The sequence below is a fragment of the Miniopterus schreibersii genome (assembly GCF_964146895.1).
Source record: "Miniopterus schreibersii genome assembly, chromosome: 1".
NCBI lineage: Eukaryota > Metazoa > Chordata > Mammalia > Chiroptera > Miniopteridae > Miniopterus > Miniopterus schreibersii.
The window spans coordinates 49,634,303-49,648,143 of NC_138101.1; the positions used below are offsets into that span (position 1 = coordinate 49,634,303).

The 13,841-nt window shown below is 34.5% G+C and overlaps 1 protein-coding gene across 5 annotated transcripts in view; it reads right to left on the reverse strand.

Annotated features, from left to right (window-relative positions):
- Window positions 1–13,841, reverse strand: part of WDFY3 (WD repeat and FYVE domain containing 3) — a 236,384-nt gene that overhangs the window by 121,286 nt on the left and 101,257 nt on the right. For 4 of the 5 annotated variants that reach the window (XM_081146974.1, XM_081146972.1, XM_081146970.1 and 1 more), the window contains 4 exons: window positions 13,306–13,467; window positions 10,338–10,530; window positions 8,786–8,972; window positions 6,730–6,896 (listed from right to left, as the gene is read on the reverse strand). In XM_081146974.1, the coding sequence (XP_081003100.1) occupies window positions 6,730–6,896; window positions 8,786–8,972; window positions 10,338–10,530; window positions 13,306–13,467 (709 nt within the window). The remainder of the gene's footprint in view (window positions 1–6,729; window positions 6,897–8,785; window positions 8,973–10,337; window positions 10,531–13,305; window positions 13,468–13,841) is intronic. The other variant, XM_081146973.1, reaches the window with a different exon arrangement.

A 13,841-nucleotide genomic window follows, 5' to 3' on the forward strand; every position in this document is an offset into this window, starting at 1 on the left:
TGCCTCTAAAAACTACCTGCAGGTTCAGCTCTAGAGCAGTATGGGGCATTTGCAAGAGTGACCAAAAAATTAACACAGAGCATTACAGAATGAGCTGGGTTTAGAAAAAGGGTAAACACGGAGCTAGGAAAAATATAAAATGGGTTAGGAAGACTGCTCAGAAGTCCTGGTGTGGGCATTATTTGAAAAATACAAAGATTTAAAAAATTTTTCAGTCTATGTATGATTTCAATTTTATTTATAACATAAATTTATTCCATATGTGGCAAATACCAAAGATTTATCTTTACTTCCAGCTCCTTATTAATAGTATGCTTGTTCTTTCTGAGGCCATCTCCACTTTCTTATTATCAGCAGGTAACTAAAAAATAAGCTTAGACAGACTGATGGACATACAAATGTCAAAGTCTGACTATACGTGACAAAAAGGTGACAAGGTTAAAGAATAACTCTAACCAATATTTTGCATCTTTCTGCTAAATGACAATATCAAGCCACTATAAGGAAAGGAGTTAAAAAGAGGTGAATTTAAGGTAATATGGGAAAATTTGGATTTCCCTAAGTTTCATCTTCAAGTGATGTCACTGACAGGATAAGGCATATTAATAACCAACCCAAGAACAAGCTGTCCACCACAAAGAGCTGAACTGAACACAATGTGTGTGCACACACACAATTAAAAGTCAAATGTAGAATGCAGTAATCTTGTATACAAAGATAACACTAGAAATGCAGTAGTCAGCAGAATATTTGGCTCTTAGTAATTTCTTTTCAGTTACAGTAATAAATCTGTTCTGATCTACCCTTAATCCTATTTGCTATCCAATTCATGAAGGGGCCATGAGCCTAGAGTTAAAATAGATTGATCATATAAATGACCAAGGAACATAGAGACTCTGATGAGACTGACTAGTCTCCATGACAGGCTCCAAGAGCAGAGCATTTTAACTAATTAAATAACCAATAAGTATTATAGTACATGTAAAACTCAATCATTTCCTGTGACTAATGCAGAAAAAGAAATTGTCTACTTGTAATATTATTTTCAAGTTTAGTAGATCTTATGTACAATGGAACTAAACAAAACCTGATAATTTGGCTTTCTATCAGAAAAAGTATCTAAAAGGATGGCTGAATAATAACAACATAAGTAGCATACAAATTTGAAGTATATTTTGAATGCTGATGTTATCAGGAGTACTTATTCAGGACGGTCACAACCATTAAATTCCCACAATATTTAACTGGGAAGGGAGCATAATAATTAAATCTAAAAGATAATTAAATGACTGCTCTATCTATATGAAACAGGAATATTCCTTAAGTAGTGACACATAAATGCTCTAATATTTTAACTAAACAGATGTATTCTGTGTAAGTTTCAAATTTAGCATTAACTGACTTCTGTCTGTCTGGTATACAAATAGCCAAAAGAAATAAAGGTAAAGTGAGGAAATCATTCTAAAGATGACAATTACCATCTCATTACTTTCAAGTCTATACATGCAGAAACAATAAAAAAACACACACCATGAATTAATCCAAGGTTTGAAAGGGTATCGGTATATACAACTAAAAATAGAGCTTTCTTATTTTCAGAATCTAATGTAAAATTGAGTGTTTGAAAAAAGAACCTAAATGATACAGGCATAAGTAAAATGCAGTAAGAATAAAGGTCTAAATAAGGAAATGCAAGAGTTCATTCCATACTCAGGCACTAAATATTATTATTATTATTATTATTTAGATTCAAAGACACCATAGTTATGACACACTGCAGAGGACGGATCTGAGGGGGTGAGATGAAAAGAAGAATGAACAGTTAAAAAGACACTGATGATAATCCAGGTGAGTGAGCTTCAGAGCCTTAACTAAGGTTGTGGCAGTAGGGCTGGCAAAGAAGGAAGGAAATGAATAAATGTTGAGAAAGTATAAGACAGAAATAATGAATGAATTACACTGTGAGTGACCAGGGAGAATGGAGGCTGGCTACACAATCTGAAAGTTGCATTGCAGCAAGCCAGCTGAACATCAGCCCGCAGGCCAAGAGCTCTTCACAGTAAGCCCAGGACAGAGACTGCAAGGCACTTCAGATACTAGCTTGAACAAAAATACATAAAAGAAAAAAATACATTCTTTTCTTATGAAGAGACATACTCTTTATTTAAAAAATATTAAAAATACTTGCTCTGTTTAGGGAACAAATTTGGAAGCTATGGAGAGCCATGAATTATGAAGCATAATCTTGCAATGGTGTTTCTGGAATAATTAAGATGAAAAATCACCATGGAATTGTTATTAAGCAGCAGGACTATTTTTTAAAGAAAAGGACTTCTACATTTTTCTTTAATTTCTTTCTTTAGAAAAATCTGCTGGTGAAGATACAAAGTTTAATAAAAGCGCTTGCTATACAATATAGAAATAGAAGTCCTTTTCAAGCTTTAACATACAGAAACAGATTAAGTTTACCAGCTTCATTAACAACCTAGTTTACTTTTTTAAAAAAAATTTAGATTTCTCTACTGTTTCACTTGATCTAAAAGCAGCACTAAAAATAAGATAGGTAAATTATATCTATGTATAGAGGAACAAAAGGCAAATATATTGTTTCTTCTTTTAAATGTAATTATCAGTAAATGGGTAAAAATTTCTTGGTAATAGGAATTTTCTTTTCATATATGATGAAAGAGAAACCAGAGAAATCAAAGAAAATAATTCCCAAAGCACCCTGAACAAAAAATTGGCAAAAAGTAAGATAAACAATATCAAGTATATCAGAATATACAAAGCCGCAACTTATAAATAGTCCAAACCAAAGATTTACAATCTGTGAAAGACCATCACTGCCTCATTTTATCAGTGCTACACATGACATCATCACAATTGGCCTTCCTAACTTTTATTCCAGCACACCAGTCCATCATTTCTTATCCAAAACTAGGTTAATAAGAAATGTACCCCCACCTGGCTGTAGTGGCTCAGTTGGTTGGAGCATCATCCTGTGCACCAAAAGGTTGCTGGTTCAATTCCTGGTCAGAGCGCATATGGAAGGCAACCGATCTCCCTCCCTCTCTCTCTCTCCTCCCCCCCCCTCTCTTTTTAAGCATGTCCTCAAGTGAAGATTTAAAAAAAGAAAAGAAAAGGAATGTACCCCAAAAAAGCCCACTAAAACTAATCATAAAACTCATAGGTAAAAAGAATATTTTTAAAACAACTGCATTTCTATAAACTAGCAGCAAGCAATCCAAAATGAAATTAAGAAAACAATTTATTTCACAACAATATCAAAAAAATAAAATATTTAAGAATACATTTAACAAAGCAACTGAAACTCTTGTACAATGTACATTAGAGAAAAATAATAAGGCCACATAAATCAAAAGCTAGATCTTCACTGACTGGAGAACTCAATATTAAGATGCCAATTCTCTCCCCAAACAAACAGATCTAAAGATTCAGTGTACTCCTAATCAACATTTCAGCAGCCTTTTTATGTTTTCAATAATTCAATAATTAAATGTATATAGTAGTCCAAAGGACCTAGAATAGCCAAAATAATTTTGAAAAGGAAGAACAAAATTGGACAACTTAAGTGACTTAATTTCAAGACTTACTTTAAAGCTATAGTAATCAAGGCTGTGTAGGACTGATTTAAGACACATTAACCAATGGAGCAGAAAAAGAAAGGACCCTATGGTCATATATGGTCTTTTCAACAAAGGAACCTGGCACACTTGGATATCCATATGGGAAAAAAACTTACTTCCTACCACATATAAAAATTAACTTAAAATGTATCACAGACCTTAATGTAAGCATTAAAATATGAAACTCCTAGAAGAAAACAGAGAAGATTTTAGTAAATTGGGCTTCAGTAAGATTTCTTAATATGAGGCAAAACCTGTAAAATATTTTATCAATGATAAACTGGACTTCATAAAAATTAAAATTTCTGTTCTTCAGAAGATGTAAGAAGAGAAAGGCAAGTCAAGACCAGGAGAACATACTTAAAATATCTCTTATTAAGGACTTATCCAAAACAGACATCAGATGGCAAATAAACACATGAAAAGATGCTTGGAATCATGCAGAAAAATGTAAATTAAAAAAATACAATTAGATACTACTACATACTCACTAGAAAATCTAAAATTAAAAGAACTAACACCATTAAATGTTGCTGAGGAGGTAAAGCAAACTTTCATACATTGCTGATGTGAATAAAAATGGGAGAGCCACTTGAGAAGACAGTTTGGCAGTTCCTCATAAAGTTAAACATACATTTACCATACGACCTGGCAACTCTGCTGCTTGGTATTTATCCTAAACAAATGACAATGTCCACATAAAAACGTATTTCATATGAATGTTCATAGTAGCTTTACTCATGATAGTTAAATAAATGCTATCAACCGGTGAGGGGATAAACTGATGGATAGCCAAACAATGAAATACAACCCGATATTAAAACAGAACTTCAGATACATGCAACAGCACAGACGAATCTCAAAAGTGAAAGGAGCCAGATACAAACAACTACATATTGTATGATTACAGTGTATGAACTTCTAAGGGCGAAACCAGAGCAGATCAGTGGTTACTAGGACAAGAGATGGGGAAATGGGAACTGAATGCAAAGGGCAACAAGGGAAGTTGTAGAAGGAAGGGGATACTACATAGCATGACATGGTGGCAACTGCACAACTATGTACAGTTACCTAAACTCATCAAATTCAACCCTCACAATGGATAGATTTATATATACATAAATTATACCTCAATACTGCTGACCAAAAAGAGACAATCTGTTTTCCCTTTGTGTGGAACAGAGCTACATCCATTAGTCCATACAATAACACTGCAAAGTAGGCCGTGAGAAATAGGTAACTTTGAGTTATAAATGAAACTCAAAATTATCCAACTTGATTTATTTATTTTACGGAATATTACAATGCTTTTTCTGAAGAAGAAATGGGTATTTGGAAAGGTCAGGTCACTCATGGTCAGCTGAATTCTCAGGATAAGCCCAGGAGGTGCTGGGTTATCTATTTATTATCCCTGTTATGGATGAGATAGTATCAGGCAGACAAATGAGGAAGGTTAATTTTGCTGCATTAATGCTCTCATTACAAAGTTATACTATTGGAACGAGCTATTATGCCAGTGCCATGATCATCTGATTAACCAAATGAAAGAACAAAAGTCTAAAATAGGAAGTGCAGTGCTGAGCTATTTTTAAATGAAGTCACGGAAAGAGTTAACTGTGGAACACTCAAGCTAGTCTATAAATCAGAAGTTTTTTGAGACCCCTATTTTTTAAATATTAAATAAAATGAAGCCTTAAACTGCTCAGAAGATATGCCTGTATTTCTACTTATTGCACAGACTAATCTAAAAAGTTCTATACAATCTGCACATGGAGGGTACATCTTATTGCAGTAAGTTTAACGAATCCAACCTAATCTATGACTTTTCAGTATAATTTTCTACAGCAAATCACATTTAGAATTTTCTAATAAATTCATTTATTCTCATTGACTTAAAAACTTTTAACTGCTGGCTACTATGTCATAAAGTACATAGATAATGTACTATGAAATTTAAGTAGACATGCTGCTATTTTTGGCTAATTAAATTCTACATGCAAATATCATAACCATATTGCCTATTTACCAAGTCACACTCAAGTGAAAGAAACCATTAGAGTCCCACAAACTCAGATCACTTCAGAATATTCAGAAAGGTTATTATGCATTCAAAATAAATTAATAAAAGCAAAACTAGCTTGCACCCTTTTTTTTTTCAGTTGATATTCAATTATAGTAAATATTCGATATTATTTTATATCAGTTTCAGGTGTACAGCATAGTGGTTAGACATTTATATAACTCACAAAGTGACCCCCCCCAATAAGCCTAGTACCACCGGACACCACACATAATTATTGTGATAGACCGACTACGTTCCTATGCTGCACTTTACATCCCACGACTATTCTGTAAGAGCCAATCTGTACTTCTCAATCCCTTCACCTTTTTCACCCAGCCCCCCAATCCCCTCCCATCTGGCAACCATCCGTCTATTCTCTGTATCTATGAGTCGGTTTCTGTTTTGTTTACTTTGTTTTTTAGATTCCACCTAAGTGAAAATAATACAGTATTTAAAACCCAGTTTGTACTCTTTTGTAACTAAATGTTATTAACTATACAATAAGTTTTCTTAGTAAAAGATCACTAGATGAGGAGCCAAAGTTAGGAAATCAGAACTATAAAATGTATTTTTTGACATGGAAGAAATAATGTAACTTCTTTGTACTTAGGTTTGCTTAGTTTTAAATAAAATATAAGCATTTACACTTCATGCTTTATATATATATGACAGAGAAAAGCATAGAGATTGAAGAGTGTGAGTCATGGTCCATCCATTTGAAGTGGAAATATGTGGAGTGTCAACATCAAAAGAGGCATGTTTAGATTATTAAATTGTCTATGTTAAAATTGTTTCATGTTAAAATGAAATATTAAAATATTTTATTTTATTATATTTCAGTATCATTTTCAGTTATTTGATCTGTAAAGACTGTCACTCAAGAAACTATACCATAAAAAGCACAAACTTTAATGAAAAAACAGATTACCTTTATATAAGTAATAAATACAGAGCAATCAAAGTCAAACTACTTCATTCTAAATCTCTAAGTGAAAATGAAAAAGAAAAAAAAAGACTCACCTTTGCCTGCAGGCTGAGGTACTGCAAATCCAGGCAATAAGAAAGGTGCCCCTGTGGTAATACCAGCTGGCTTTAGTTCACTGACACCATATGTTGTGAGGGAAGTTATCAGATTAACCAGATCTTTCAAGGCATCTTTGGATTCTGCCTCTTTTGCTTGTTCCAATCTAGGAAAAGTAAGATTTAGCATATAGTTTTTCAAGTTATATTCTCAAATTTAATACAGAAATTTTCAATATTTATATACAGTAAATAAATGTATCAAGTACTCCAAGTATCTTCTTACAATTTTTCCCATATAAAAACAAAATATTTTTTAAAATCTACAAATTTTAAGTCATTATGGTACATTTGGGAAAAAAACCCACCAATAGTTAGAAGACCTGATTAATATAGGTGTTGACTCTGCCACTAGCAGTGTTACTTTAGGTAAATCTCTGATCTTTGGTAGAAAATCTCTATAAAATAAAAGAATTAGATTAAGTATCTTTTAAATTCCCTAAAGCCCTAAGGTCATAAAGTTTCACTGTTTACAACCAAAATCCTTATTAACCACTTCCTCCCTAAGACATTTTCTCTGCTAACAATTTAAAAAAAAAAAATTCCTTGGGAAGGGTTTTAACACTTTATCTGTATTTTGTTAATTAATTCAGGTACTCTCTTAGGGTACATTTAGAGTCTAACAAATTTTTAAAACAATCTTAATTCCTTTAAAGGAACATTGGAGTGATTATGGAGTCATCTTTTGAATGTGGCTTTATTGAGAACACAAAATGGGGTGTTAAAATATACTTTTTAAGGAAAGATTGGGGTTCACCCCCAATAGAATTAATTACACCCATTAAAACAGACTTGGAGAATGCAAAAAATAGAAAAAAAGAAAAAGTATGCTCAGCCTCACAACTTGAAGCCACTGTTAATATTCTGATATATTTTTGAACTTCTTTAATGTGAAAGTTTTGTTTTAATAAGTTATTTTCAAACCATATGCAGAATTTTATAACCTGTTTATTTTTCACTTGCTAGTGTTAAACACGCTTCTCTATGTTACTATAAACTCACTATAGATATGCTTTTAATGGTCATAGAGAGCCAGCCATAGATTTTGGGAGACAGAGGTGGGATAGCTAGTAAAAATCAGAACACAAGAGCACTAACATACATAAAATGTTATCTAAATTTAAGATGACATCTTTAGGATATAATCATCAGTGAGGTTATTGTGTCAAAGAGTATTGACCTTTCCGAGGCTCTTGATAATATCTGGTCAACCTGTGTTCTCACAGGTTTGCACCAATTAATACCCTCCTAGTAATGTAAAATAGTTATTTCGCCAATTTTCATATGTCCTCCTTTGTAAATTATGATATATACGAAAAATTATGCTCTTGGGGGTTGCCTAGTATTAAGTAATAGCAACTTGGTTAAACTGCTGTTAGGAATAAAAAGTTTAAAAAAATAGTGCTGGTTTACAATAGATCGAATGACTTAAAAATAACTGATGGCCCAGGGACCAACTAGTGAGGGGCGCGTATCTGCCTCCTAATGAATTTGTAACCAGCCACTTTCCGTATATGCATGGAACACCTGGGATGACAAGAGGGGGCTAGTGAAACATTTTAGATTTAATTAATTTGTTTTATATATACATTTGTAAAGACTCAATCTTATTATTAACTACATTAATAACAACACTGTATTACTAATATGGAAAACCAAAAATATAATTAAGCAAGAAGAGTTTATACTTTGGGAAGATTTTAATTAGTTCATCTCAGCTCTGCGTCCTCAGCTACTAAAGAAGATTTATTCTTCACATCTAACCACGGATTCCGCCGTGTTTGCAGCCTACATTTGCCAATTTAACTCTAAGTCTGCTTTCTGTACTCTGTTCGCAGAAGAGGAATAAAAAGAAGGGATTAAAGCCAAGAGTAGATAAAGTACACCATAAATAAATGATTGATTCTGTTTTCCCTAACCACAAGCTACGTTATTTCCTTTGATGAAAAAGACTAAGGAGACATTTAGAACACATTCTTGAATTGTGGGGTTTTACCTAAGCAAGAGGTCACAAAGGAAAACATATCCTTGCCATATCCGAAAATCATCCAAAAGAGTTTGGGAAACATCACTGGAATCTTTGAGGAAACAAGAGAGCCCAGCAAACATTTCAACAATTTCTAGGGGAGACAGGTCATCTGATTGCTGCATATTCTGAACACATGTAGATAAACATTCTTTTTCTGTAAGAATAAATAAATAATAAATAAATATACATTATTTATGGAAACTGCTTAAGAATACTTTTTCTGAACTAGTGTTTAATGAAACATTAAATTTTAATGTATCTATAAAATACTGGAAGATAAATGTTACACATTCTAAAAGTAAATATAAGATTCAAATTCACTGGGAGAACTCTGCCTCTACGTAGTAAACAAAGGTAATACAGGAAGTGTTGAAAGTAGGTGATATTTATTATAGTTTTTACATCATTATTTGGATGTTCTATCATTAAACAAATTGACTGCCTGCTGCCAAAAATAATATTTTTACTCTTTTATATTAATATAGTAAAAGGATGAAAAAAATTAAAAACTATCTTTTAAGTTTAAGAAGACAAATCCAATAATTAGTTTAAAGTTCAAATTAGAGTGAATATAGACCAATGAGATACAGACCTGCGTCAGGAAACTAAGTTTTAAAAATTATGTTTGTACTATTAGTAGTTTATATTAGTAGTTTATACCTCATCACTGACTGTGGTGATTGGAGTCATTTCAAAGACTTTTCCCCTCTTATTTTTAATGAAATTTGTCTAAAGTAAACCAGTTTCACATAACAAAAGCTAAAAAGATTTAACACATGAAAGGAGGCAAGACACAGAACTGACAATTTCTCTTTGGTGATGATAAAGAATCTACATAATTTGGTTTATGCTACATAAAACAGATTATCTGTCTACTTATGAAATATCTTCAGAAAAACTTTTAACTGTAGCATCTCAAAAAATCTGATTTTTTCTTCCATAAAAGAGAAGGGAAGAATAGGCTATGACACAGAGCTTATAACTAAAAAGTTACACGACACTGAAATTATCTTAACTCTTGCATGTATCCATTGTTTTGACAAAAATTTCTTACATTTGAAATGACTCACAAATAAAAAATAAACATTTTTTTCTCCTGGCAAATACAGTTTTTAATTATTTATTGATTGCTTGCTTTTAGAGAGAGAGGAAGGGAGGCTGTGAGAGAGAGACACAGAAACTGAGACAGAGAAAGAGACAGACAGGGAAAGACAGGGAGACAGAGAGAAAGAGAGGGAGACAGGGAGAGTCAGAAACATTGACCTGTTGTCCCACTTATTTATGCATTCATTGGTTGATTTCTGCACATGCCCGGACCAGGGATCAAACCCACAACCTTGGCATATCTGGAAGATGCTCCAACCAACTGTGCTACCTGCCCAGGGCCTGGCAAATACAGTTTTTAATTTAAAATAGAATCTTTGGAAAATTGAGAGATTAAAAGTAAATCTGTCATCATATGAGGAAGAGAAAAGTGAAAGAAAGGTAGAGCAGCTAAAATGAAGGAAGAGATATTCACCATGAATATACTTCACTACATTGACACTAAGGCCGTGACGGGATATGGTCATAAGGACTTCTCCAGCACTCTTCCTCCAAGGCAGGTTATAGGGCGGGCACCAAGAGGTTATTGCACTGAATAAAAGCTGGAGATCATCTTTTTGAGCCAGCTCCTCCGCCGGGGAAACAAAACTGCAGAGTTTCACTAAGATCTAAACAGAATAAAACAAAACAAATGCGTAAATAAATGAATGGTTGGGGAAAGGGAGGGGCCAGAAAAGGACTCTGAAAGGTCAGGGTTAGCACTGAGCGATCCCAGTGAAGACACAGTGGTGCGTGCTCTAACTTCACAGCATTAACAGAAAACAACTGTAATTTAGAAGTGTGCTATGGTATGACAGTAAACCAGCCCTGCTTTTATCAGCTTGTTAAAAAAAAATGTTCTATGTTTACTATCTTCTCTTCACCAAGGTATTTTTGCATACCTTACCCTAAGCAGCATAAACCAACAGCCCTTGTGTGATTAGCAGGGCGAATGTCATTCTCTAATTTGTAACATAAAAACAAACCCAAAAATAAAACACTTTTTTCCAAATCAAATCTGTTCTCAAAAATAAACTGGATTTAATTCCTTGAATTTATTGACTCTAAAGATAATTGGTTCTTAATCTTTAAAGGCAAACGGATTTTTATAAATATCTAGAATAACCTTTCATTTTACAAACTAGAAAACCGAAGGCCTGCATCTCATTCCTGTTGGCTCCTACGCTAACCACTTCTATGTGCGGGGACACGTTACAAAATCCAGCCAAGTGTTGAAGAGCAATAACTGGCCACAGCGAAGCAAATGAAAACAAAAACAAACAAAACCCCCACAAAAACCGAATGCCTACGTGAAGCAATACCAACTGCGAAGGGCCTGGGAAACCATCTGTCACGTAAGACAAACAGGGATCTCATCTATCAAAAACACTGTGTGTTCTGAAAACATGTGAGAAGCTGGATCTTCTAGACAAGATGATGGAAACAATGTCCAGGCTGTGATGAGGACCACGAGAGGGACGTGCAGCGATGCGCTGAAGGAGCGTGGGGCGAGGCGGTGGGAGAGCCTGGTCCTAACCACTGCCCCGTCCTGCTGCGGGTCACAGCCAGGGGCACCAGCTTTCTGTAAATGGGGTTTCATTTGAATTCTCTGTTGAGTCCCTCTTGGCCTTCACATTCCATGATCCCAATATGCTAAAATGAATCTCACATTAAGTTGAAAGCATCCACTGTTTTCAAATATAGAAAAAAATTTAAAGTTTTAGAAATCTTTGCTATACTTATTTAGTATTAAATATACACAATTCAGCTTCCGTTTACTGTCTAAAGCATTAATTACTTCTTTAGAAGGGCTTTATTGAAACAAGGCTACTAGTCTTAATCAGCAACATCTAAAATCAGCTTCAGTTCCTATGAGATTTACTCCATGTATTCCCACTGCTTTTCTCAACCAATCTAATCAGATAAACCTGAGTTCCAATCCTATTTCTGCCAATTGCTCACATCACCATTCAGGGGGGAAAACAAAAGTTCTGAAGTCATGGGTTGTCTTGCAAATTACAAGGTAATGGATTTAAGTTCACCATTAGCACACAAGTATCTAATAAATCAAGCGTTCAATAAATACTTGCTGTATTAGTATTTTATGGATTATCCTGTCTTTTCCTGTTTAAAACTGCCGTAGGCCCCTCTCCCATCCTTTCATCGCTGGCACCTCTACAGAGCCGAGTCATCCCTGCAGGAAACACCCGTTACACCTGAGGTGAACTGTCCGTACCTGGCTCTACCTTACCTACTGAGATCCGCTGTCCTACTGTGGTGGTGAAAACAGCGGCGATCACGAGTACTTTTATTTCATATCTACTATGTCCCGACAGAGAACTGTACTTTGTGTATTATTTCATTTACTCTTCAAAAAAACCCTTTAGGTAGGTGTCATCATCTTCATGTTAGAGGTGAGAATATCTTAGTTTACATAATTTCAGAGAACTGGACTCAAGCAGGAGTGGGGTTTTCATTGAGGTGAAAACACGTAACATACAATTTACCGCCTTAATCGTTTTTAAGTGTAGAGTACGGCGGTGTTCACTGTCGGTTATGCTGTTACACGGCACGTCTCTAGAACTCTTTCATCTTGCAAAACTGAAATTCCATACCAATCAGAAACAACTCCTCTTTTTCCCCCACCTTGAAGCCCCTGTCAACCATCATTGTATTTTCTGAGAGTTGACCACTTTAGATTCACAGAAGTGGAATCATACAGCATTTGACTTTTTGTATCAAACGTGGTTTCTGATACTATATTAGATCCCATGGGCACAGTGTACTTTAAATGTTTGTAGTTTGCTTGTTTAGAAAATTTTCTCCAAGAAATGACATAAAAATGATGACAATACTCTCAGGTTAGGTAATGGAGGTCTACTGAAACCCTTGTTAAGCGCTAATGCTACTGAAGGAATGGTGGCAACAGTGGGAAAGAAGGGATTTACAGGCAAGGAGCAGAGGGGGCAGCAGCAGCCACTAAAATAAATCGTCTTTTATACGTTAACTACTTATAGTTAGATATACAGGGACTTCCTGTATATAGATAGCAACAGGAGAGAACTTCTTGACATTATAAGAAATATTACCCCAAGCTTAATGATTACCAATAAAAGTTTTCCTTGCTTTGTTCATTTCACAGATGTTATTGCTATATCAAAGGTCACCTGAATAGTTGACTCTGTCCGAGAAATAAACTTGTTAATGCCTCACTCACATATTCCTCAAAAGAAGTGGTAAATTCAACAACTGTGACAGTTACATGAGATAAAGTCAATTTATAATAAACAACATGAAATGCTAGAGACAATGGAATAGGCAGGATGTCTACTGAAGACTCGAGTGCACCTGTCTCACTTCAAACAGAGTGGTGTAGATGGCCTGGCAAAGAGCACCCTCCGTACCTGTACAAAAACTTTCTGGAGTAGTCCACGACGTTCTGCTAGAGGTAGCTCATTCTGTGCACCTCCAACGGCCTCAGGCACATGTGGAAGGTCAAAAAACAGATATAAACACTTAACCAGGGTGGAAGGCACTGACATTGTTGTCATGCAGTCCACGGTTTTCTGGAAAACAAACCAATAAATAAATGGATAGGTAACCTGAAAGACAGACGTGACTGTAATTGGTACAGCTAAGTGAGCTTACAAATTTTAAGCCAGAAGCTAAATCATGAACTCTTCATTTTAACTCAGGAAATTATATATCAAAATAATTTTTTAAATACCTGGAAAAATTAAAAATGAATGTGTGCTGACAAACTCATTTCCCATTTGGACAAACTTGCTCTAATCAAATACTAGGATATGTCTATTTGTTATCATTAAAGTATCTAGTAAGTTTGCTATTTAATACTAAAAGGTAGCCTGTTTCAAAAATCATAAGCTTTAGGATTTAGAAAAAAGGAACTTAAACCCTGAATCTGGCAAACTAATTCTGC